We start from the raw sequence: 25,910 nt of genomic DNA, 5'->3' as shown, positions 1-25,910 counted from the left end.
CACAGATTTACAACCCTCCGAGAGAAGAAATTCCTCCTCATCTCCGTTTTAAATAGGCGGCCCCTTATTCTGAAACTATGCCCGCTAGTTCTAGGGGGGAAATATCCTGTGGGGACTAGAATAATGGCACAGTACCATGGGAACAGTGCAGCAGCACAGGGGAGACTAGAATAATGGCACAGTACCACGGGAACAGTGTGGCAGCAGTTAGGGGACGGGCAGAAAGCAGGAGACTGGTGTAGCGATTGAGTGAGACTGGAGTAGTGATACGGGCTTTACTCCAATCTTGTGTGGGACTGGTGTCATCGCCCAGTAACAGACGGACTGGAGTAGTAATACGATAACATAGGATACTGGTGTAATAGCGCTGTGAAATGAGGAAGAGCAAAAGATTTGCAATTGTATAGCGCCTTTCACGACCTGAGACGTCCAAAAGCGTCTTACAGCTTGGGGACTGGGAGATATGCTCTGTAAGCATTGCTTATTCAAAGTTGTTTGATTCACGTTATCTGATGATTCACTTTTTTTTTTGCAGTAAGTTCCCACCTTGTTATATGATGCTTAATTCCAAAATATTGGATAATTTACATATTTTAGTGCAAAAGAAATGAATTATCAGAGGCAGACTATGTTGGAATAATTGGTCATCGGCTGTTGAATTGCATCGAACCGGTCACGCAGAAACTGGCCACTCGACCCGACTGGCTTGTGCCGTGGTTTATATTCCACTCTAGCCCCCTCCTGCTCCAATGACCTTTTCCCAACCTCTACTTCCTTCTCCCTCATGGATGCATCAAGCCTCTCCTTAAATATATCAATGCTCTCTGCTCCAACCACTCCATGTAGACACTTTCTCACCACTCTGTGTAAAGGGATTGCTTCTACATTCTCTGTTTGGTCTGTTGGTAGCTATAGTCTATTTATTCCCCCCTTGTTCCGTACTCACCGACAAGTTGAAATACTTTCTACCCTTTCAAATCCATTCAGAATTTTAAAGACTTCTATTGGGTCTCTTTTCTTTTGAAAAGAGAAGACTAACCTGCTCAAATGTTGCATCCTTTCCATTAACATAAGAAATCGGAGCAGGAGTCGACCATTGCCCCTCGAGCCTGTCCCGCCTTCAATAAGATCATGGCTGATCTGATCTTGGCCTCAGCTCCACTTCCCCAACCGCACCCTTGACTCCCTTATCGTTCAAAAATCTGTATCTCCACCTTAAATATATTCAATGACCCAAATTTGGTAGCGTCCTTACAAATCTGTGCACTTTCTCCAGTGCTTCAATACCGAGCAGCATGTACAGCAATATAAAAGTGCCTCTTGATTGGCTGACGCCACTACAGGCGCCAGTGACAGACCTGATCAGTTTGAGCTATTTGTTTAATTGCTGAGTTGGGAATAAGTACAGCAGAGTGGATCCCCCAGATAGCTCGGTGCTGGGCCTTACCGAGCAGGGGGGGGTGGGGGGAACATGTTTGAGACTGTGCAATAATTCTGTCGCTCCCCATAAGAAGCGCATTGGTTGCGTTTGGTTCTGAGCTGCTCGTTTTGGAACTCGGCCTTACAGGAGTTGTAACAGCTTGTTTGTTCGCAGTGGGAGTACTGGTCCAACCAGTTTGATGAGACGAGTTGCATCATAAGCCAAGCGCTTTTGGGTTTCTGCTTGTGGGAGTCACATCTCCGGTTTCCATTTGCCCAGTGAGCAGGTTGCTGGTGGAGTGAAGGGAGCTGACAATTACCTACACAGACATTGGAAGTTAATGAGTAGGTGAGAGGATCGACAAAGAATCAAAATGGTTGAGCAGCATGATGTTAGTAACGTTAAATTGTGGCGTGAATGCTTGTACGTTTACAGGTCGTGTTGGACCTTTGGCTTCTGCAAACTCTTAAACTGTAAAAACTAAAAATCAGCCTTTTTTTCCTTTATAAGTTGCTGGTATATTGAACAAATATTGTTTATTGTAAGAACCAGTTCCTGAATGGTGTTACTGTAGCTGGGTTAGGATCTATTGAATTGACCAGTAATTTTAACTATTAACTATTTCGGCTCTTGTCACAAGTGCCTCGGTTTCTGTGTGTCTTCCCATCGTTGAGAAGCCTCCTCCCAAGTACCTTCGCTGCTACGTCTAAGCCTGTTTGTAAAGTTGAGGTCATTCAACACTCGGATGCCCGTATCCTAACCCTCGCACCAAGTCCCGTTCACCCATCGCCCCTGTGCTTGCTGACCTACACTGGCTCCCGGTCTGGCTACGCCTCGATTTTAGAATACTTTCAAATCCCTCCCTGGCCTCGCCCCTCCCTATCGCTTTTGCCTCCTCCGGTCCTACAACCATGTTCCCTGTAATTTGTTTGGACGCAGCGTAGCCCCTTCAACATACCGTGTGCACGCGTTTCTTGCTTCGAAAAGCTGACTGTGTGGGAAGCCCCAGAGCTCCGCTCCTCCAATTCTGGCTTTTGTGTAACTCCTGATTTTAGCCGCCCCACCATCGGTGGCCATGCCTTCATCTGCCTGGGCCCTGAACTCTGGAATTCCTTCCCTAAACCTCTCCGTCTCTCTCTCCTCCTTTAAGACGCTCCTTAAAACCTACCTCTGACCAAGCTTTTGGTCACCTGTCCCAGCATCTCCTTATGTGGCTCGGTGTCCGATTTGCTCACGCTCCTGTGAAGCGCTTTACAACAGTCAAGGTGCTGTGTAACTGCAAGGTACAGTGCTTTCTGGGACTTTTCTTCACCACCTCCCCCCTCACTAAGATTCATTGGGGAAGAGGGGTCGTGGGAATAAATCCATGTCCCATCACTCTGCAAGGGTTGCAAGTTTTAGCCAGGCAGTCAGCTCCTGCCAAGCCCCACTTGTACAAATACTGTACCCAGCTATCTTACTCCATAGGGATTGTACAGTGTCAGTGCCCTGCCCTTGCTCTGAGAGATGATACTTGAATACTACAGGGTAACTCTTGACTTACTTTACTTTACAAACCTGTTTTTGTTGTGTGAATTTGTGCTCATTAAAGGTATCGATAAGGAATTGGATAAATACTCGACGGTAAAAATGTGCAGGGCTGTGGGGAAAAAGCTAGGGGTTGGGACTAATTGGATTGCTCTTTCAAAGGGCCAGCACAGGCACGGTGGGCTGAATGGCCTGCTGCTATACGATGGGGTGAAAAGAGCCCTTTGTGCTGACGGGCTGGTCTGATTCAAACCCCAGTTCCAGCGATGGAGGCAATCGCCGACAAACTGCACCGTCAGCTGGCTTCCTCCCTTTCATCTTAACTTTACATTTAGAATTTCTCCTCTGCATGTGGGGAAACCATACTGTGCTTTCACTCGGCCCCTCCCTAAACACCTGGCACTTTGCATTCGGTGAGTCACAGGTGCAAGTCAGCTTCCTGTCTCCAGACGGCACAGCGCCAACAGAATAAAGGGGCCCCACCCAAATGGAAACGTTCTGTTCATGATCCGACTGATCAGTCCATCCAGCTATTAAAACACTGTAATAGACTGTCATGTTAAAGCGATGCATCTCATACTTGAGCTAAAATTAAAAAGATGCAAATCAATAGGAAAGTGAGACTGAGATAAGAAAGACAGACTTGCATTTATATAGTGCCTTTCACGACCTCAGGATGTCCCAAAGCACTTTACAGCCAATTAATTACTTTTGAAGTGCAGTCACTGTTGTAATGTAGGAAACACGACAACCTGTCTGCACACAGCAAGCTCCCACAAACAGCACTGTGACAATGACCAGATGATTTGTTTAGTGATGTTGGTTGAGGGATAAATATTTTACCAGGACACTGCTCCTCTTCAAAATAGTGCCGTGAAATCTTTTACGTCCATCTGAGGCAGCAATTTAACATCTCATCCGAAGGACGGCCTCTCTGACAGTGCTGCCCCTCCGACAGTGCAGCGCTCCCTCAGTGCTGCCCCTCCGACAGTGCGGCGCTCCCTCAGTGCTGCCCCTCCGACAGTGCAGCGCTCCCTCAGTGCTGCCCCTCCGACAGTGCGGCGCTCCCTCAGTGCTGCCCCTCCGACAGTGCAGCGCTCCCTCAGTGCTGCCCCTCCGACAGTGCAGCGTTCCCTCAGTGCTGCCCCTCCGACAGTGCGGCACTCCCTCAGTGCTGCCCCTCCGACAGTGCAGCGTTCCCTCAGTGCTGCCCCTCCGACAGTGCGGCACTCCCTCAGTGCTGCCCCTCCGACAGTGCGGCACTCCCTCAGTACTGCACTAGAAGATTTTGTGCTCAAGTAATTACAGTGTGGGCAGTTTCCATTATAAATGTGGTCATAGGAATTAATAACGGAAATATAAAAAAGACAGAATGTACAAGTTCAATGGGAACTGCATTAATTCTGTTTGCCCTGGTCCAATAGTCCAGTACCTTCACTTGAGCTGAAGATTACGCTTAATCTTCACTTCCCTTGTACAACGCCAGAGATTGGCTGCAGTCCAAAATATTCATGTAGGGACCATTGCGTTTTACTGAGATCTGTAGTGTGGGTTCAATGTTTCCACCGCCCTTTGTGCGGAAAAAGGGCTTCCTGATTTCACTCCTGAACAGCCTCGCTGTAATTTTAAGATTGTGTCCCCGTGTTCTGGATTCCCCGACCAGATGAAATCATTTCTCTTTCATAGATTTATTCAATACGACTGCACAGAAGGAGGCCATTCGGCCCATCGAGTCTGCGCCGGCTCTTTCGAAAAGCAATCCCGTCAGTCCCACTCCCCGCTCTTTTCCCATATCCCAAATTTTTATCTCATTCCCTTTTGAAGGCTACTATTGAATGTATCCCGCACCCGATCAGGCAACGCGTTCCAGATCCTAAACCACTCGTTGCGGGTAAAAGTTTTCTCTCGTGTTGCCTCTGGCTCTTCTGCCAGTCACCTGAAATCTGTGTCCTCTGGTTACTGACCCTTACCTACCCTATCGAATCCCATTATCATTTTAAAGGATTCAATTAGATCACCCCTCGTCCTTTTAAACTGGAAGGAATACAAGCCAAGTATATGCAGCCTGTCCTCAGCATTGAATCCTTTCCCTTTAAGCCCTGCTCTCATTCTGGTGAATTTGCACTGTACCCCTTCCGAGGCCAATATGTCCTTCCTGAAGTAGGTGTCCCAACTAAGAGTGTTCCTTGTTTTTTTTTCTCCTAATGTGCAAAAGCCTGCTCTTATCTGCATTGAGTTCCATCTGGTGCCGTTTTGTCCATGTTTGTATATATTGTCTAGATCTTTCTGTCATTCCTTGGCTGCGTTTTCAAATGTACCCTGCCCCTGGGAATTTAGTGGCTCAGAGCCGGCGTGGGATCTCTACATAATTGATGTGGTTACGTTGTGGTTATAATTGTGGGACCTCCAACACTGGGTGGCATTGGTCCGAGTGCCTGCTGTGCTGAATAATCGTAGGAAGTAATCATTTACCATGAGCACGTCTCGCTCCTTCAGCTGTACTGCTTTCTAGTTTCCTCTTTGCCCCTCTGTGCTTTTTTTTAAAAAAAGAAAGACTTGCATTTGTATAGCACCTTTCACAACCACCGGACGTCCCAAAGCGCTTTTTGAAATGTCACTGTTGTAATTTGGAAACCGATGAAGAGGTTCTTTATTCATCCCAGCACTTTCCGTTACTTTTATTCCAATGGGCCGTGCTGGGTTTGTTTTCTGATTTTTTTCTTTTTGTACTGTCTTATCCATTTTAGACTTGCTCATCCTGGTTTTCAAATCCCTCCATGGCCTCGCCCCTCCCTATCTCGCTAATCTCCTCTAATTCTGCCCTCTTGAGCATCCCTGATTATAATCGCTCAACCATCGGTGGCCGTGCCTTCTGTTACCTGGGCCCCAAGCTCTGGAACTCCCTCCCTAAACCTCTCCGCCTCCCTACCCCTCTCTCCTCCTTCGTCGCTCCTTAAAACCTATCTCTTTGACCAAGTTTTTAGTCACCTGCGCTAATTTCTACTTATGCAGCTCAGTGTCAAAGTTTTATCTCATAATACTCCTGTGAAGGGCCCCTGGGATGTTTCCCTACGTGAAAGGCGCTATATCAATACAGGTTGTTGCTTCTTTAAACTGCCCTTCTGAGTCCTTGCCATATAGTTACCCCTGCATGTGCCGTTGGCATTGTGTTTGTCCTCAGCTGAAGTTTCACTGAGCACAAACCCCGCCCCAGTCTATTTGTCCCAGCTCTCCCAGTGTAATGTTGAAGTTGGTCGGTTTTAAAGTTGTACACCTGACTCTTTCGCTGTAATGGTTTCTCCCGGATTGTGTGAAATATAATGCTTACCTGGAAAGAAAGAAGGAAGAGGTTTGCATTGATATCGAGCCTTTGACCTTGGGTGTCAAAGTGCTTCACAGCCAACGGATTATGTTTGAAGTGTGCTCGCTCCTTTGGCAAATGAGAGTGTGTGGGGGGGTGTTATTTTGTGCACCGCAAGATGCCACAGATAGCAATGCGAGGATTCGGTAGTTTTCCGGTGGGGTTGGATGAGGGGGTAAGTCATGGCGGGGACCCCAGGAGAATTGCTCTGCTCTTCAAATAGTCTCCTGGGATCTTTTGCGTCCATCTGACCTTTGTGTCTGCACGGATTTTGCTTACCTCTTCACACAGCAACCTGTCCTTGTTTTAGTTGTGTGGGTCCCTCACTCCCGGCGCATTGAATACTTTCAGCTGTCTCATTCTCTTGTTCTTGGCTTGCTCTTAAACGTTGCCTCAGACTCCTGTGCGGCGTTTCTGCCGCTGACAGCGATGTGTTAGCAATTCTCTCGGTGCACTGAGCCAATACAAGCAGAACGCAGACTCCCAGTCCCGAAAACAATAGCTTGCTTTCTTATACATTGGCAGGTGGAACTGAGTGAGATAATATTTCAGTTTAGGGGATAGTAATGGAACTCTGAAACAAGTGTTGCTCTTAAAACAGCCCAGGGGCCTTCGACAAACTTCCTGCTCTGCATCAGGTTTCAAAACTAATCCCAGTTCTCGACCTGAACCATCAGGGCCCCCCCCCCCCCCCCCCCACTATCCCCATCAGGGCCCCCCCCCCCCACTCCCACTATCCCCATCAGGGCCCCCCCCCCCCCCACTATCCCCATCAGGGCCCCCGCACCCCCCCCCCCACTATCCCCATCGGGGCCCCCACCCCACCCCCCCCACTATCCCCATCGGGGCCCCCACCCCCCCCCCACTATCCCCATCCCCCCCCCCCACTATCCCCACATCGGGGCCCCCACCCCCACTATCCCCATCGGGGCCCCCACCCCCACTATCCCCATCAGGGCCCTGCCCCCACCCCCCCCCCCCCCCCACTATCCCCATCAGGGCCCCCGCACCCCCCCCCCCCCCCACTATCCCCATCAGGGCCCCCGCACCCCCCCCCCCCCACTATCCCCATCGGGGCCCCCACCCCCCCCTCCCCCACTATCCCCATCAGGGCCCCCGCCCCCCCCCCCCCCCCCACTATCCCCACATCGGGGCCCCCCCCCCCACTATCCCCACATCGGGGCCCCCCCCCCCACTATCCCCACATCGGGGCCCCCCACCCCCACTATCCCCACATCGGGGCCCCCGCCCCCCCCCCCCCCCACTATCCCCACATCGGGGCCCCCACCCCCACTATCCCCATCGGGGCCCCCGGCCCCCCCCCCCCCCCCACTATCCCCACATCGGGGCCCCCACCCCCACTATCCCCATCGGGGCCCCCGCCCCCCCCCCCCCCACTATCCCCACATCGGGGCCCCCCCCCCCCCACTATCCCCATCGGGGCCCCCCCCCCCCCACTATCCCCATCGGGGCCCCCCCCCACTATCCCCATCGGGCCCCCCCCCCACTATCCCCATCAGGGCCCCCGCCCCCACTATCCCCATCAGGGCCCCCCCATTTTTCCCATCGGGGGGGCCCCCCCCCCCCCACTATCCCCATCGGGGCCCCCCCCCACTATCCCCATCAGGGCCCCCGCCCCCACTATCCCCATCAGGGCCCCCGCCCCCACTATCCCCATCAGGGCCCCCGCCCCCACTATCCCCATCAGGGCCCCCCCCCCACTTTCCCCATCAGGGCCCCCCACCCCACTATCCCCATCGGGGCGCCCCCCCCCCCCCACTTTCCCCATGGGGGATATCGTTGTGGTTCCTAGATTTCTTGCCCTTCTATAATAACTGACCTTACTTCAAAACCATTGCAACTTTTTTTTGCAGCATTGCGTGTATATCTGGTACTTTGTGCAACTGTGCGGGGTCAGGCTAACCGAGATTGCCCGGTGCTCAAGTCCAATTATCTCGGTATTGGCGACCTTTATTGCGCTGCAGCTGTTTGTTATGCTCGCTGACAGCATCATTTAATGGCTAAAAGTGTTATTTAAGCAACAACAACAACAACTTGTATTTATATTGCGCCTTTAATGTAGTGAAACGTCCCAAGACGCTATATAAAAGTTGCTTAAATAACACTTTCTTTACACCTACCCTATCAAACCTCTTCCTAACTCTTAGTGCACCTCCCAGCCTTCTCTTTTCTAAGTCATCGGAACAGGAGGAGGCCATTCAACCCCTCGAGCCCCTTCTGCCATTCAATAAGATCACAGCTGATCTGTATCCTAAACTCCATCTACCCACCTGGGCTCGAAATTCCATAATATACTTGTCTAGCAAAAATCTATCTATCTCGGATTTAAAATGATTCATTGAGCCAACATCTACTACCCTTTGAGTGAGGAAGTGTTTCCTAACTTCTCTCCTGTATGGCCTTGCTCTGATTTTAGGGAAAAGAGCTCCAGTCTGTTCAGTCTTTCCTGATAGGTATAACTTCTCATCCTTGTAAATCTATCTTTGCACCTTCTCCAGTACCTCTCTATCCTTGTTGTGAGATAGAGACCAGAAGTGTGCACAGTACTCCTAGCGTGGTTTGTTAAAGATAACCTCTTGTGCTAAAGTAAGGAAGTCCTGCTACATTGGAGGCAGTTCAGAGAAGGTTCACTAGGTTGATTCCTGAGATGAAGGGGTTGACTTATGAAGAAAGGTTGAGCAGGTTGGGCCTATACTCATTAGAGTTTAGAAGAATGAGAGGTGATCTTATTGAAACATATAAGATTCTGAGGGGGCTTGACAAGGTAGATGCAAAGAGGATGTTTCCCCTCGTGGGGGAATCTAGAACTAGGGGACATAGTTTCAGAATTAGGGGTCGCCCATTTAAAATGGAAATGAGGAAGAATTTCTTCTCTGAGGGTCATGAATCTTTGGAATTCTCTGCCCCAGAGAGGTGTGGAGGCCGGGTCATTGAATATATTCAAGGTGGGGATAGACAGATTTTTGAAAGGTAAGGGAGTCGAGGGTTATGGGGAACGGGCAGGGAAATGGAGCTGAGGCCAAGATTACATCAGCCAGGAGCTTATTAAATGGCGGAGCAGGCTCGAGGAGCCGAATGGCCTACTCCTCCTATTTCTTGTGTTCCTATTTCTTATGTTCTTGTGTTCTTATGTGTCCTTGCAGTCCTGAAGATGGAAAAAAGTGAGCTGGTCCAGAAAGCTAAGCTTGCCGAGCAGGCTGAGCGCTACGATGACATGGCAGCCGCGATGAAAGGCATCACGGAGAAAGGCGATGAACTCTCAAATGAGGAGCGGAACCTGCTTTCCGTCGCCTACAAGAACGTTGTTGGGGCCCGTCGGTCGTCCTGGCGCGTCATCTCCAGCATCGAGCAGAAAAACGAAGGCAGCGACAAGAAGCAAACGATGGCAAAATCATACCGTGAGAAGATCGAGAAAGAGCTTCAGGACATCTGCACCGATGTGTTGGTAAGGCCAAGCGATGTTGTGGGATCGGCGGTTCATTGGAGAGGGTGGGATTTTTTCTTTCTTTCTAACTTGAGCACATAAAAATCTAGGCTGATACTCCTAGTGCAGTGCTGAGGGAGCGCCGCACTATCGGAGGAGCAGTGCTGAGGGAGCGGCGCACTGTCGGAGGGGCAGTGCTGAGGGAGCGCCGCACTATCGGAGGAGCAGTGCTGAGGGAGCGCCGCACTATCGGAGGAGCAGTGCTGAGGGAGCGCCGCACTGTCGGAGGGGCAGTGCTGAGGGAGCGCCGCACTGTCGGAGGGGCAGTGCTGAGGGAGCGCCGCACTGTCGGAGGGGCAGTGCTGAGGGAGCGCCGCACTGTCGGAGGGGCAGTGCTGAGGGAGCGCCGCACTGTCGGAGGGGCAGTGCTGAGGGAGCGCCGCACTGTCGGAGGGGCAGTGCTGAGGGAGCGCCGCACTGTCGGAGGGGCAGTGCTGAGGGAGCGCCGCACTGTCGGAGGGGCAGTGCTGAGGGAGCGCCGCACTGTCGGAGGGGCAGTAGAGGGAACGATGCACTGTCGGAGGGGCAGTGCTGAGGGAGCGCCGCATTGTCGGAGGGGCAGTAGAGGGAACGATGCACTGTCGGAGGGGCAGTGCTGAGGGAGCGCCGCACTGTCGGAGGGGCAGTAGAGGGAACGATGCACTGTCGGAGGGGCAGTGCTGAGGGAGCGCTGCACTGTCGGAGGGGCAGTAGAGGGAACGATGCACTGTCAGAGGGGCAGTGCTGAGGGAGTGCCGCACTGTCGGAGGGGCAGTAGAGGGAACGATGCACTGTCGGAGGGGCACTGCTATGGGAGCGCCGCACTGTCGGAGGTGCCGTCTTTTGGATGAGACATTAAACTGTCTGCCCCCTCAGGTGGAAGTAAAAGATCCCATGGCACTATTTCGAAGAGGAGCAGGGGAGTTATCCCCTGTGTCCTGGGGTCAATATTTATCCTTCAATCAACATCACAAAAACAGATTATCTGGTCATTATCACATTGCTGTTTGTGGGAGCTTGCTGTGCGCAAGTTGGCTGCCACATTTCCCACATTACAACAGTGGCCACTCCATTGGCTGTAAAGCAATTTGAGATGTCCGGTGGTTGTGAAAGGCGCTATATAAATGCAAGTCTTTTTCTTTCTCCCCATTGTGTAAATGTTCAGTGTTGAGGGAAATGTGGACCCCTCAAACCTTCTGCATCAGCTTCAGAAACTGTTTCCACTGGCGGGAGGGCCGGGAAACAGGACACCAATTGAAGTTAATTGGCAAATGAACCAGCGGTGAGATGAGGGATTGTTTTTAGCGCAGCAAGTTGTGATTTGGAACGCACTGTCTGAAAGAGTGGCAGAAGCTGATTCAGTAGTAATGTTCAATGGGGAATATGGCGCATTTCACAACCTCAGGATATCCCAAAGTGCTTAACAACCAATGAAGTATTTTTGAAGTGCCGTCACTGTTGTATTACATAATAACATAAGAAATAGGAGCAGGAGTAGGCCATTCGGCCCCTCGAGTCTGCTCCGCCATTCAATAAGATCTTCGACCTCAACTCCATTTTCTTGCACTGTCCCCATATCCCTTGATTCCCTTAATATTCAAAAATCTATCGATCTCTGTCTTGAATATACTCAGCGACTGAGCCTCCACAGCCCTCTGGGGCAGAGAATTCCAAAGATTCACCACCCTCTGAGTGAAGAAATTTCTCCCCATCTCAGTCCTAAATGGCCAACCCCTTATTCTGAGACTGTGACCCCCTGGTTCTCGACTCCCCAGCCCGGGGGAAACATCCTCTCAGTATCTACCCTGTCAAGTCCTGTAAGAATTTTGTACGTTTCAATTAGATCACCTCTCATTCTTCTAAACGCTGGAGAATATAGGTCTAATCTACTCAATCTCGCCTCATAGGACAATTCCCCCCCATCCCAGGAATTAGTCTGGTGAACTTTCGTTGCACTCCCTCTATGGCAAGTATACCTTTCCTTAGGTAAGGAGACCAAAACTTCAGTACCACCCCTCCGACAGTGCAGCACTCCCTCAGTACTGCCCCTCCGACAGTGCAGCGCTCCCTCAGAACTATACCTCCGATAGTACACCACACCTTCAGCACTGCCCCTCCGACAGTGCGGCACTCCCTCAGCACTGCCCCTCCGACAGTGCGGCACTCCCTCAGTACTGCTCCTCCGGCAGTGCAGCGCTCCCTCAGGACTATACCTCCGACAGTACACCACACCCTCAGCACTGCCCCTCCGACAGTGCGGCACTCCCTCAGCACTGCCCCTCCGACAGTGCGGCACTCCCTCAGCACTGCCCCTCCGACTGTGCGGCACTCCCTCAGCACTGCCCCTCCGACAGTGCGGCGCTCCCTCAGCACTGCACTGGAGTGTCAGCCTGGATTTTACGCTCAAGTCCCTGGTAGTGCAAGAGGTGAACAAGAATCATATCAGTAAAGTTTATTAATATTGTTTGTTGCTTTCGTGCCCAGACACCTTGCTCCAAATAACACTGCTGCCAGGACTGGTGAATGAATGGTGTGTTTGAACAGTATCTGATGTCTGTGTTTACATTCAGGGACTCCTGGACAAATTCCTTATCGCCAATGCAACTCAAGCTGACAGTGAGGTCTTCTACCTGAAGATGAAGGGAGATTACTACCGATACCTCTCCGAGGTTGCAAATGGGGACCAAAAGACAGGTGTGTTTGGAGATCACTTTTTTTTATATACCAACTCTCATTAGTTGGTGTTTGTTATGTTACCTACAGGACTTCCCCTGCAGTTCAAACGCACTGTTCCATTGGATGCACCATCTGCGGGTCCAGGGAGCGTTCAACGTTTCGAACCACCGCAGTGACATTTACCCGCATGATTGTGACTGTCTCCAATGGAACAGCTCGCAGGATGTACGGGAAACTTAGTGTTTGTATTTCGGAGAACAATCTTGGTTGTGCATAGTATTTTTAAGGGTTTATATGCAACTCCATTTTGTTAATGCCCTCTCTCCCGTTTTGGTACGTTTATGTATGAATTTTGTTTTAGTATTTCCTGTAAGCATCTGCTCTTGGCAGAAAAGCCCAGCTTCTTTCCAAAGCCCCCGATACACACTTACAGGGCATAACAAAGGGACGTGTCCAATTTTACAATTCAGACTGGTCTGCAGCAGCAGGAGGTCTCCCAGATTTGTGGTTTTTCTCAAGGATGCCCTTTGTTAGCAAATCAAATGCGTTTGCAACTCCCATTAGTTCTTGCAAGTGTGAGATTCTCCCCGCTGTTGGAATGTGGAACTCGCTGCCCCGTGGAGTGGCTGGGGCGAATAGCATAGACGTGAGAGGAAGAGAGAATAAGCAGAGGAGGGAGCAGGAATACCAGCATATGTTGAGGCTTGTGTGGAGCATAAGCACCAGCATGGACCAGTTGGGCCGAGTGGTCTGTGTCTGTGCTGTACACTATGTTGTCGTAACTGAGGTGCAATATCTAAATGAGACATTGTCACTCCTATATAATTTAGATAATCTTCTGCAATTTACTAATGTTCTTTAACGAAACATGTGGCATTTATAAAGGGCCTTTTCACATCTCTTGCATTGAACAAAGAATCTAACATACAATGAACCATTCCTTGAAATGAAATCGCCTTTAATAATTTTGATAATTTATCTCTTAAGCGCTATAATTCCTCTTCGAGCAAAGTAAAACCGGGGGGGGAGGGGGAAGCGGGGTGTGCACAGAAGAGGCCAGTGAACCAGAGCAGGTCCTGAAGATAGCAGGCCAGGTAGATAAGGTGGTTAAGAAGGCACACGGAATACTTGCTTTTATTAGCCGAGGCGTAGAATACAAGAGCAGGGAGGTTATGCTTGAACCGTATACAACACTGGTTAGGCCACAGCTAGAGTACTGCATGCAGTTCTGGTCACCACATTACAGGAAGGGTGTGATTGCACTGGAGAGGGTACAGAAGAGATTTACGAGGATGTTGCCTGGACTGGAGAATTTTAGCGATGAGGAAAGATTGGATAGGCTGGGGTTTTCTATTGCAATAGAGGAGGTTGAGAGGAGACCTCATTGAGGTGTATAAAATTATGAGGGCCTGAGATAGAGTGGATAGGAAGGACCTATTTCCCGTGACAGAGGGGCCAACAACCAGGGGGCAAAGATTGAAAGTAATTGGTAGGAGGCTTAGAGGGGAAATGTTTTCACCCAGAGGGTGGTGGGGGTCTGGAACTCACTGCCTGAAAGGGTGATAGAGGCAGAAACCCTCACCACATTTAAAAAGTACTTGGATGTGCACCTGAAGTGCCGTGACCTACAGGGCTACGGACCCAGAGCTGGAAAGTGGGATTAGGCTGGGTAGCTCTGTCGGCCGGCACGGACACGATGGGCCGAATGGCTGCCTCCTGTGCTGTAAACTTCTATAATTAGCGTGCCCACCGCCAGCAACAACTTCTCTCTTCCTTTTTGAAGCTACGGTGGAAAACTCGCAGCAAGCCTACCAGCAGGCGTTTGAGATCAGCAAGATGAAAATGGAGTCGACCCATCCCATCCGACTTGGCCTGGCTCTCAACTTCTCCGTGTTCTACTATGAGATCCTGAATTCTCCTGAAAAGGCGTGCCAACTGGCAAAGTCGGTGAGTAAAAACCAAGAAGTTGTTTGAGCTGGAGCCAAGCCCAAGCACTGGTGCCAACATGGTGAACTCTGCTTCCAGTACACAGCTTGTCCCCTGCTCCCAATTGGGGTTTGAGTAGACTTAACGTAAGAATTAGGAGCAGGAGTCGGCCATACAGCCCCTCGGGCCTGCTCCGCCATTCAGTAAGATCATGGCTGATCTTCGACCTCAACTCCACTTTCCCGCCCGATCCCCATATCCCTTGATGCCCCGAGAGTCCAAAAATCTATCGATCTCTGTCTTCAATCTACTCAATGATTCGGCCTCCACAGCCCTCTGGGGCAGAGAATTCCAAAGATTCACCACCCTCCTGAGTGAAGAAATTTCTCCTCATCTCAGTCCTAAATGTCCGACCCCTTATCCCGAGACTGTGACCCCTGGTTCTAGACTCTCCAGCCCGGGGGAAACACTCTCCCTGCACCCTCCCTATCAATCCCCCTCAGAACCTTGTATGTTTCAATGAGATCACCTCTCATTCTTCACACTCTCACTTGCTATGCGGATTAGTGCTGGCTCTTGCTTGAGTTGCTCTTGTTTGACTCTTGCTTACCCACTGGCAAAGGGCGTCCGCTGGTACCTGGTCCGAATGCTGAGTCTTTGTGCGAGAGGCTTGGTAGGCTGGTCAACTGTGAGGGGCATCATAGCCACACCTGACCCTTGCCCAATATTCACACTCCCCACTAAGAGTCACTGGATAGTGATCAGAGTTTGACAACCTTGGCTGGTTTCTCTTTTCTCCCACCCCCCCCCCCCCCCCGCCCCCTCTTCCCCCTGCTCCCCGCCCCGCCTTAACCCAGTGCATCAGCTGCTGCTTTTGGCTGAGTTCAGTGAATTGAGCACAGATCAGAATATGGCCCGGGTCGGACATTACCTCCACCAACTGGACAATTGGGAAGACCTGGAGCATTTCAGTAATGTGAAGGTTAGAGAAATGGATGGAAACCTTGCAACTCATTCCTTCCAGTCTCATTTTATGCAGTTGTATTCCCTCCCTCCCTCATTTCTCCCGTGTCAGAGACTTGAACACATAACCCAGGCTGACACTCGCAGTGCCGTACTGGGAGAGCACTTTTGGGTGAGACATTAAACCGAGGCCCCCCTGTCTGACCTCGCAGGTGGACGTAAAAGATCCCGTAGCAGTATTTCGAAGAGCGGCAGGGGAGTTCAGCCCGGTGCCCTGGCTAATATTTATCCCTCAACGAACACTTAAAACAGATTATCTGGTCATTATCACAGTGCTGTTTGTGGGAGCTTGCTGTGCGCGATTTGGCTGCCACGTTTCCTAAATTACAACAGTGATTACACTCTCAAAAAGTACTTCATTGTCTGTGATGCACTCTGGGACGTCCTGAGATCGTGAAAGGCGAGTCGTTTGTTCTTTTACTCTCCGCTCACACCGCTCGGTATTCAGGTGCACTGGTTGTGAAGTGCGCTGTCGGTGAGAGAGCTCGCTCTGGGGTGCCTGAAATCTTGTTAAATCCAGGCTACGTGCAAACGAAAGGACTTGCATCGATATCACAGCCACCACACACTTTGCACAGGGTGAATTGTGCCACAGCCATTCTGTACGCAGCAAGATCCCAACAGCAGCAAGGAGCTGAGCTTGGTCTGTTTATGGGTGATGTTTTGAATAAGGAAAGATTGTTGGCAGGGTACCGGGAGTAGCGATGAGGGGGTCTTTAAATCCCCAGCCACGGGAGCTGCGGCAATGTAGCAGCTCTTCCCTGTAATTCAGTCGAGTGTCCGCGGGCCGTTCAAAATACCGCGCATGCGTGTTTCTTTCTCCGTGAAAGCCGGCTGCTGGGCCCGTGGAGGGAACATTGCCCAGTGCTGTGCATCAGTCTAGACGCATCACTCCGACTGTCCTGGATGAGGGATGAGTGCCTAGTTTTGGAATAGTTCAGTTTGTATCCTCAATCAGCAAAACAGCTTGATTTTTGTTTATATATTCTTAATTGTGGTAATGGCCAGATAATCGGTTTATGATGTTTGAGGGATAAACACTGGCCCAGGACACCAGGAATATCCTCCCTGCTCTTCTTCGAAATAATGCCACCTGAGAGAGCAGACGGGACCTCGGTTTAATGTCTCATCCGAAAGACTGCCCCTCCGACAGCGCGGCGCTCCCTCAGCACCGCCCCTCCGACAGCGCGGCGCTCCCTCAGCACCGCCCCTCCGACAGCGCGGCGCTCCCTCAGCACCGCCCCTCCGACAGCGCGGCGCTCCCTCAGCACTAGGAATGTCAGCCTGGAATTTTGAGCTCATGTCTCTGGAGTGGGACTTGAACCCACAACCTTCTGACTCAGGCGAGAGAGCTGCCCACTGAGCCGCGGCTGGCACTGAGGGGAGGAGGAGGAGGAAATCTTGTGAAGCGTGGTAGGGAGCCGCAGATTTTGGGTTGAAATGAGAAGGAGGGTATTTCCCATCTTGCTTGGGCTCCTGCCCGACGTGTTCTCACTGGTTTGCCAGGGCGGTTTCAGACTGAAATTGGGCATCAGTTCAAGAGCTGACACTGCAGGCAGCTTCGATACAACGGCTTGTTGTCATTGGCTGACTGCAGAGGTGCAGAGCAGCGGGCTGTGCAGTGAGGAAGACACCTCACCGTGTGGTTTGTTTTCGCAGGCATTCGATGACGCAATTGCAGAACTGGATTCATTGGGTGATGATTCGTACAAAGACAGCACCTTGATTATGCAGTTACTACGGGACAACTTAACTGTACGTATCACTGGAAGGGGAATGCTCCCAAAGATTAGATTAAATTAAATTGCAGTCACTTTTTTAATAATTGCTTTCAATGTACTTTGAATTCCAATCGCTTTTCTGAAGCTTTCCGATTGATAATGTGAAATACTGACCGAGTGAGCTAAATCGCTACGGGCTTTCACACCAATGATTCAGCACGCTCGATAACTGCAGTAGACCCTCAACAGCAAGAACTTTTATTTATATAGCGCCGTTAACGTAGTAAAACGTCCCAAGGTGCTTCACAGCAGTGTTACAAGACAAAACGGATAAATTTGATACTGAGCCACGAAAGAAGAAATTAAGGCAGATGACCAAAAGCTTGGTTCAAGAGGTAGGTTTTAACGAGCATTTTAAAGGAGGAGAGAGAGGCGGAGAGGTTTAGGGAGGGAGTTCCAGAGCTTGGGTTGAGCGATTATAATGAGGGATGCTCAAGAGGGCAGAATTTGAGGAGCGCAGACATCTCGTGGAGTTGTGAGGCTGAAAAAGCTTAGAGATAGGGAGGGGCGAGGCCATGGAGTGATTTGTAAACAAGGATGAGAATTTTGAAATCGAGGCATTGCTTAACCTGGAGCCAATGTAGGTCAGTGAGCACAATACTGCGGATGCTGCAGAGAAAAACCGAGCTTTTCAGGTCGAAGACATTCGTCAGGACTGGAAGAAGTTAGAGATTTAACAATTTGTAAGCAAGGTGTTGTGGAAAAATATTTCCGAGACTGTATAATATATAAAGAGAGGTTTATTAAATCGGAGACAAAGCTTTGGGAGAAGTGTTAGAGACCCCTGTCTCTGAACCACGACTCAAATTGGTATCTGCAGTGAAGTTCTTTTATCTTACAAATTACGTCATTTTACAACACATGCTTTAGCACTACAAAGCTTTGACTATCGAATGCTAAGCTTTTGATATAACCCATCCTGCATTGTGACAGGGCAGTATAAACAAGTGCAGGCTTTTGACACCGGTATAAACAAACATAACCAGTATTTAACTCTCCAGTGTTCATTATCTCACTTTCCTATCTCCATTAACTCAAGCCCATCAGTATTGTCCCTTACAAAATTCATTTAAAGGGGAAAATAAAACAAATGTTTGGTCCCGTATACAATCAAGTATATGTCCAAAAATCCGCTCCAACAAAGGTCAGAGGTGGGGAAAGAGGGGGAGGAGGAGGAAAGAGCAAAAGGGAAGGTTGTTGGTGGGTGGAAGGCAGGAGAGATTAAATGGCAGAAGGAATGGTTTGGAACAGAGAACGTTAAGAGATGGCTTAATGGAGGTTTTCAAGATGCTGCGAGGTTTTGATAAATAGGGAAAATATCTTCACTCTGGCGTGTGTGTCAATAACCAGAGATCATGGATCCAAAATCGTTGGGCAAAGATCTCGAGCGGAGATGTCGGGATCTGGAATGCTCTACCTGCAGAGGTGGTTGGAGCTGATTCCATAAAATGTTTTAAACGGGAATTGGACAGGTGCACGAGAATGAGGAGCTTACAGGGCTACGGACAGAAAGCGGGGGTGTGGGACTGAGCACAAACTGCTCTTTCAGCGAGCCCAGCACAGGCACAGCACCATGGGGCGAATGGCCACCTCTTGCGCTGTAAGTATCTATGATCTATGATTTATGAGGCATATGAAAGCAATGGGCCTTACACTTAACATCCGTAAGACAAAGGTCCTTCACCAGCCTGTCACCGCCGCACAGCACTGCCCTCCAATCATCAAGATCCGCGGCGTGGCCCTGGACAACGTGGACCATTTCCCATATCTCGGGAGCCTCTTATCAGCAAAGACAGACATTGATGCGGAGATTCAGCATTGTCTCCAGTGCAGCCTTCAGCCGCCTGAGGAAAAGAGTGTTTGAAGACCAGGCCCTCAAACCTACCACCAAACTCATGGTCTACAGAGCTGTAGTAATACCCGCCCTCCTGTATGGATCTGAGGCATGGACGATGTACAGAAGACACCAAGTCGCTGGAGATATATCACCAACGATGTCTCTGCAAGATCCTGCAAATCCCCTGGGAGGACAGGCGCACCAACATCAGTGTCCTCGACCAGGCTAACATCCCCAGCATTGAAGCACTGACCACACTCGACCAGCTTCGCTGGGCAGGCCACAAAGTTCGCATGCCAGACACGCGACTCCCTAAGCAAATGCTTTATGCGGAGCTCCTTCATGGTAAACGAGCCAAAGGTGGGCAGCGGAAACGTTATAAGGACACCCTCAAAGCCTCCCTGGTAAAGTGCGACATCACCACTGACACCTGGGAGACCCTGGCCGCAGACCGCCCGAGGTGGAGAAAGTGCATCCGGGAGGGCGTTGAGTTCTTCGAGTCTCAACGCAAGGAGCATGAAGAGGCCAAGCGCAGGCAGCGGGTGGAGCGCGCGGCAAATCAGCCCCACCCACCCCTTCCCTCGACGAATGTCTGTCCCACCTGTAACAGGGTCTGTGGCTCTCGTGTCGGACTGTTCAGCCACCAGAGAACTCACTTTGGGAGTGGGAACAAGTCCTCCTCGATTCCGAGGGACTGTCTATGATAATGAACTATCTATGATTTTATGATGGTGCCAGGCACAAGGAGATGGGAATGGGACAAGTGAAGAAGCAAATCGATAGGGCCGCAGGAGATGTAAATGGGAACAGTGGAACCATTGCCAGCACCTGCTGTCCGGAAAAACGGGAGCGGTGCGTATGATTTGAAATTGGTGAATCTGAAGTTGAGACCGGAAGGTTGTAAAGTGAGGGTAAACCTTTGTTGCTTTTACATTCTAAACCTCCTTAACCCCCACCCCCCTCAACTACGAGCTAGCTTTTGTTCATTGGCCCCCACCCATTTAAGTTCTAGTCGTGCGACAGTCTGCATCTGATCTGTACTGCCTCGTTTGTTTAGAATATCGTATTGAATATCGCGTGGATGTGGTCACGCAGTGGTTCTGTTACTGGACTGTCATCCAGAGCACGTGAGGACAGATATTCTGACCACAAACAAGGGTCAGTGGTGATTCGCCAGAACAGTACAGGGTCAAAGCTCCACTTTGTAAAAGTTGGGTTATATTCACTGGGGATGAGGTTAAGAGGGTGTGTGAGATGAAGGGAATTGGCAGTAGATTGGGGGTACGGTAACTCAGTGGTTATGTGACTGGACCAGTAATCCAGAGGCCTGGACCAATGATCCAGAGACCAGAGTTTAAATCCCACCACGGCAGCTGGGGAATTTAAATTCAGCTAAATAAATAAAATCTGGAGCAAAAAGCCAGTGTCAGTAATGGTGACTATGTAACTACCAGATTGTCAGGAAAAACCCATCTGGTTCACTAATGTCCTTTAGAGAAGGAAATCTGCCGCCCTTACCCGGTCTGGGCCTATATGTGACTCCAGACCCACAGCAATGGGATTGATTCCCAACAGCCCTCAAATAGCCCAGCGAGACATCAGTCACGGGCAACAACAAGCCAGAATCTTAGAGTCCGAGCAGCACTGGTTTAAAGCGGGCAAATATCGTCACCCAGAGGTTGGTAAGTGTGTGGGATGTTCCGAGCCCAAGGATGGGAAGTTAATCGAGATGTTTTAAAGGGAACTTGGTGCTTACTTGGGAAGAAAAAGTATAAAGGGAAGGAATTGGAATTAAAAGGTAGAGCTGCCAAGGCTGACCAATGTCCGATTAGGCTCGCTGGGCTGAATGGCCGTTTCCTGTTCCTATACTCCAGAGCAGTGATGTCCATTTTGTGTATTGCCTGATGAATCTACCCGTTGGTATTTGAAACCTATTGTAATTTTCCTGATTATGGTGCTACAAACGGTCATTTTTTTTTAATAGAAAACTGTTCCTACCACGGTTTGGCTGTAACGAGCATTGCTTGATTTTAATTTGTGCATTTTTTTTCCCCTTTCTGCAGTTATGGACATCCGACACCCAGCAAGAAGAAGCGGAGACTGGCGAGGGGGAGAACTAACCCTGTTACACTTCCAACTTTACCATTTATTCACTTTCACCTGCTCCTGTCTGGCCACACTGCCCCACGATCCTCTCTTTCCCCCTCTTGCTCCTCGTCAACACTTTTTTCTCCAAACAATGCCCACCGTCCCCTAGACTCCAGAATCACCTGCACAGAGCATCACACCAGCACACGCTGTATTGTGCTACACCGACACACCCGATGCCAGCAGTAGCTCTGAGCTGCCAAGCTCGCTGCAATTGTTGGCTTCGTGTGGTAGGGAACCAGCTGGCAGGCGGGTTGGAATTTCTTGGACGCCATAGCTAGCCCGTGGTCGTACGAGTGGGGGGGGGGGGGGGGGGATTGTAGAGGGAGGTGCAATGATTGCGCTGCTTGGCGAGGGACTCGCTGCTTGTTTAACTAATCGACCCTGGAAGGCCAGTCACTGCCTTGGGTCTTCCTGCTTTGTGACTTGGCCCCTCCTAAACTGAACTTGCGCTTTGCATTCCCCGCTCCCTTCGCCCGACTGCACTCCTTCTCCCCCCCCCCCCCCCCCCCCCCAATGGCGGACCCCTCCCTCTGCACCCTCTAGTCCTGCTTTGTGAGCACGCTCTCGCGGAGGCAATGGGTACAGTCCAATGGGAGAGGCTGCAGTCGGGGCTGGCAGGGGTTTCTTCTCCGGTAATCATGGGAATCAACAGGAAAAAAAAAAGAAAATGCGTCGGGACTTTATTATTTCAGGCAGCCTTACTTATTGGGCCCACCTTCTGCGCGATCAGAATGCTGATCTCCCCAGTGTCTGTCCTGCTGGTATTGGTGCTGTACTATCGAAACAAGCTCTCTCTTTCTCCTTCCCCCAACCCCCCCTCCCACACAATCCATGGTGGGGGGCGGGCACTGACCATTTCCTGAGTCCTGGCTCTGTTCGTGGTCCTGTACCAGTTGTGCGGAGACTGACTAGCACTCGAACAGCTCTGCTCTCTCTCTCTCCCTCCACTCTACTCTGGGTTCCCCGCCCTCCATTTCCAGTCAGACTTGAATCAGATCACCGCAATGGGGACTGAAACCTGATTGCAGCAACTTGCGTTGTTCTTCCTTGACATGCACCCAGCCTTTCCTGATATTTTTGATGTACTTGCACAAGGCTCAATCACGTGGCGTAGTAACTAGTCCCTTCAGCAACCCTCCCTCCACCCCATCCTGTTTTAATTCTAATTCGTATTTGAATAAGTGCTTTCGGTATTAAGCCCAGAATCTTTCCCTACAACTTTATGGACTTTTTATTGGGGAGGGGGCAGGGATCTGCACGACACCATTTCATTTAACTATTCCCTTGCCTCCTGAGTAGTGCTGTTTTTAAAAGTTTCCCAGAGTTAGACCCACGAGCACGAAAATGTGTGCAGACTTTATTGATGCAGTCCGAATCGATCTCATCCTCTGTCAGCCTACTTACAATACTGTTGGTGCCCAAATGTGAAATTCGGCAGAATCCCGCTAACTTCAATTGACATGTTTGCTCAACAGTAAATGCAGACTGTAGGATTTGCATCGGTGTCTGACCAATGAGCCCACTCAGCCAGTAGCTACACAGCCAGTGAGGTAGTCCAGTAGGTTCTATGCGTAAGCAGAATGGTCTGATAGCTCCCTGCTGAACACGGCTGCTAATCTGTCTGGGGAAAAAATTTACACTATTTTGAAACAGAGGGGGAAAAAGTCCTGAGCGGGAATGAACTAAAATGGTCAGTGTCACAATGTGTTTCCCCTGGATTTTTTTTTTTACATTCCACGGATGTGCAACTCACCTGTTTGTCCTTTTTTGTCTGTCCACTGGAGAAAATACCGTGCACTGAAAAAAAAATAATTGAAATCACTTTTGGCTGAACAAACGTGCAATTGAGCTCAAGGTGACCTTTGGTAGCGAACGTGGAGCAGACTCTTGTCTCACGTCTGTATATCTCGTAGCTGCCTTCCTGCTTCGTTTTTACTGACCAGTATTCTGCCTCCAGTCGCTTCTTTGCCCGTTGTAGCACGCACGTGATTGTGTAACAGTAGTGCAAAACATATTAAAAAGCCAGCGTGGTTTTTGATGTACGATTAGAGTTGTGTAAGTCTTTTCAATGGGCTGCAAGAAAATAAATCCTGAACATGTACGAGACAGTTCAAAGAGAAAATAAAAGATTTATCGAGTAATTGGTGTGGTTTTGTTATCTTGCCTCTGTTGTCTCTAGACTTGACTATTCCAACGCACTTCTGACTGGCCTCCCACATTCTACCCTACGTAAGCTAGAGGTGATCCAAAACTCGGCTGCCCATGTCCTAGCTCACAGCAAGTCCCGCTCGCCCATCACCCCCTGTGCTCGCTGACCTACATTGGCTCCCAGTTAAGCAACGCCTCGATTTCAAAATTCTCATTCTTGCATTCAAATTCCTCTGTGGCCTCGCCCCTCCCTATCTCTGTAATCTCCAGCCCCACAACGCCCCCCCAGAGATGTCTGCGCTCCTCCTAATTCTGCCCTCTTGAGCATCCCTGATTCTAATCGCTCAACTATTGGCGGCTGTGCCTTCTATTGCCTCGGCCCTAATCTCTGGAACTCACTGCCTAAACCTCTCCGCCTCTCTACCTCTCTTTCCTCCTTCAAGATGCTCCTTAAAACATACCTCTTTGACCTGTGCTAATTTCTACTGAGGCAGCTTGGTGTCATTTTGTATCTCGTAATACTGTGAAGGGCCTTGGGGCGGTTTCACTACTTTAAAGGTGCTACATAAGTACAGGTTATGTTGTCCCACTGGGGAACCTAATGTTTTAGGGAGCTGCGGGGCTACATTAGGTTCCCCAGTGGGACCTCTGTGGCCTCTGTAATTTCACGTGATGGATAACCCTTGGAGAGGGTGCAGAGGAGTTTTACTAGAATGGTACCAGAGGTGAGGGACTTCAGTTGTGTGGAAAAGCTGGGATTTTTCTTAGAGCAGAGACGGTAAAGGGGAGATTTAAATAGAAGTGTTCAAAATTATGAAAGGTTTTCCACTGGTGGGTGGGGGGGGGGGCCAGTAACTAGAGAATGCAGCTTTAAGATAATTGGCAAAAGAACCAGACGGGCAGATGAGAATTCTTTCTACGCAGCGAGTTGTGATCGGGAAGGCGCTGCCTGAAAGGGCGGTGGGAACAGATTCAATAGTAACTTTCAAACAGGGAATTGGATAAATACTTGAAAGGGAAAACTTTGCAGGGCGATGGGGAAAGAGTAGGGGGGTGGGGACTAATTGGATTGCTCTTTCACAGGCATGGCTCCTTTTGTGCTGTAAGATTCTACAATAATAAATATAGAAAGAAGGACTGGATTTCACGACCACCGGGTGTCTCAAAGCGCTTTACAGCCAATGAAGTACTTTGAGTGTAGGCGCTGTTGTAATGTGGGAAACGCGGCAGCCAATTTGCGCACAGCAAGCTCCCACAAACAGCAATGTGATAATGACCTGATAATTTTTTTATGTTGATTGAGGGATAAATATTGTCCAGGACACCAGGGATAAATCTTGTGCTGCTCTTCGAAATAGTGCCATGGGATCTTTTAACGTCCACTTGAGAGAGCAAGACGGGTGCTGGTTTTAATGTCTCATCTGAAAGACGGCACCTCCGACAGTGCAGCGCTCCCTCAGTACTGCACTGGGAGTGTCAGCTTAGATTGTGCTCAAGTCCCTGGAGTGGGACTTGAACCCACAAGCGTCTGAGTCAGAGGCGAGAGTGTGACCCACTGAGCCATAGCTGGAATTTGGTCCATCTTAGCTTATCCATTTAGAAAATGTCTGCTCCCAATAGAGCATCCCCATTCTGAGTGTTAATCACCCTGCATAAATCTAACTTTATTTGTCTTCCATCAGTTTGAGCCTGTGTCCACTTGATGGCTTGCATTAACTATACCATTTACTGCCTTGTTTACCTATCTTCCACCGCCTATGAAAGCTAACAAGCCCAAGTTTCTCTAGTCTTTACTCCAGTAATAACTAGGGATCAGGAAAGCCCAGAAGAACCTTTCCCCCACCCCTCCCGCCAATCAGAGTGGCACAGCACAGAAGGAGGCCACGGAAGAGCTACCCAACTCGCCCCACTCCCCTTGCTCTTTCCCCATAGCCCTGCAAATCCTTCAGGTAGAGTGAACAGAAGCAAAAATATGGTCGGAATGGTCAACTGGGGGCACCTTTAGAATTGCACATGGCCTGAGAAGATTATCCGTCTGATCACAACAAAATCAACGGGAGACGAAGAGATGGTTTACCATTTTTCATTTTTGTTGAGTATCGTGGTGGGTTGCACATTCTTGGCAACGCTGGTTCCTGCTCGTTTCTGGTTACACCAAAGTAAATGAAAAGTTACAAGTAAAGAGGTCTTTAAAATTATGAATGGGTTGGACAGAGTAGATGTGGAGAGAATGTTTCCACTTCTGGGGGAATCCAAAACTATGGGCCTTAAATACAAGATAGTTGCTGATAACTCCAATCAGGAATTCAAGCGAAACTTTACTCAGAGTGGTGAGAATGTGGGACTCACTACCGCAGGGAGTGGCTGAGGTGAATAGTGTAGATGCTTTCAAAAGGAAACTAGACGAGTACATGAGGGAAAAGGGAAGAGATAAATATGGAGAGAGGCTGAGATGAGGTGGCTGGAATGGGAGGAGACTCGGGTGGAGTGTAAACTCCAGCACAGACTAGTTACATAGAAAATAGGTGCAGGAGTGGGCCTTTGAGCCTGTACCACCATTCAATATGATCATGGCT

General features: G+C 49.9%; 1 protein-coding gene across 3 annotated transcripts in view; it reads left to right on the top strand.

The window, feature by feature from the left end:
* LOC139277667 (14-3-3 protein beta/alpha-1-like) overlaps positions 1 to 23,327 on the top strand; it is a 29,937-nt gene extending 6,610 nt beyond the window's left edge. Inside the window, exons 2-7 of one of the 3 annotated variants that reach the window (XM_070896453.1) lie at positions 1,595 to 1,764; positions 9,473 to 9,774; positions 12,363 to 12,486; positions 14,252 to 14,415; positions 17,077 to 17,172; positions 21,099 to 23,327. In XM_070896453.1, the coding sequence (XP_070752554.1) occupies positions 1,761 to 1,764; positions 9,473 to 9,774; positions 12,363 to 12,486; positions 14,252 to 14,415; positions 17,077 to 17,172; positions 21,099 to 21,155 (747 nt within the window). In that variant the 5' untranslated portion in view covers positions 1,595 to 1,760 and the 3' untranslated portion in view covers positions 21,156 to 23,327. Of the gene's footprint in view, positions 1 to 1,594; positions 1,769 to 9,472; positions 9,775 to 12,362; positions 12,487 to 14,251; positions 14,416 to 17,076; positions 17,173 to 21,098 lie in introns of all 3 variants that reach the window. The other 2 variants (XM_070896454.1, XM_070896455.1) reach the window with 2 other exon arrangements.
* The last annotated feature ends 2,583 nt before the right edge of the window (positions 23,328 to 25,910 follow it).

This window comes from Pristiophorus japonicus, chromosome 12, assembly GCF_044704955.1.
Source record: "Pristiophorus japonicus isolate sPriJap1 chromosome 12, sPriJap1.hap1, whole genome shotgun sequence".
NCBI classification, from domain to species: Eukaryota; Metazoa; Chordata; class Chondrichthyes; family Pristiophoridae; genus Pristiophorus; species Pristiophorus japonicus.
The sequence above is the reverse complement of the archived record's forward strand: the minus strand, read 5'-3'. Positions and strand labels throughout refer to the sequence as shown.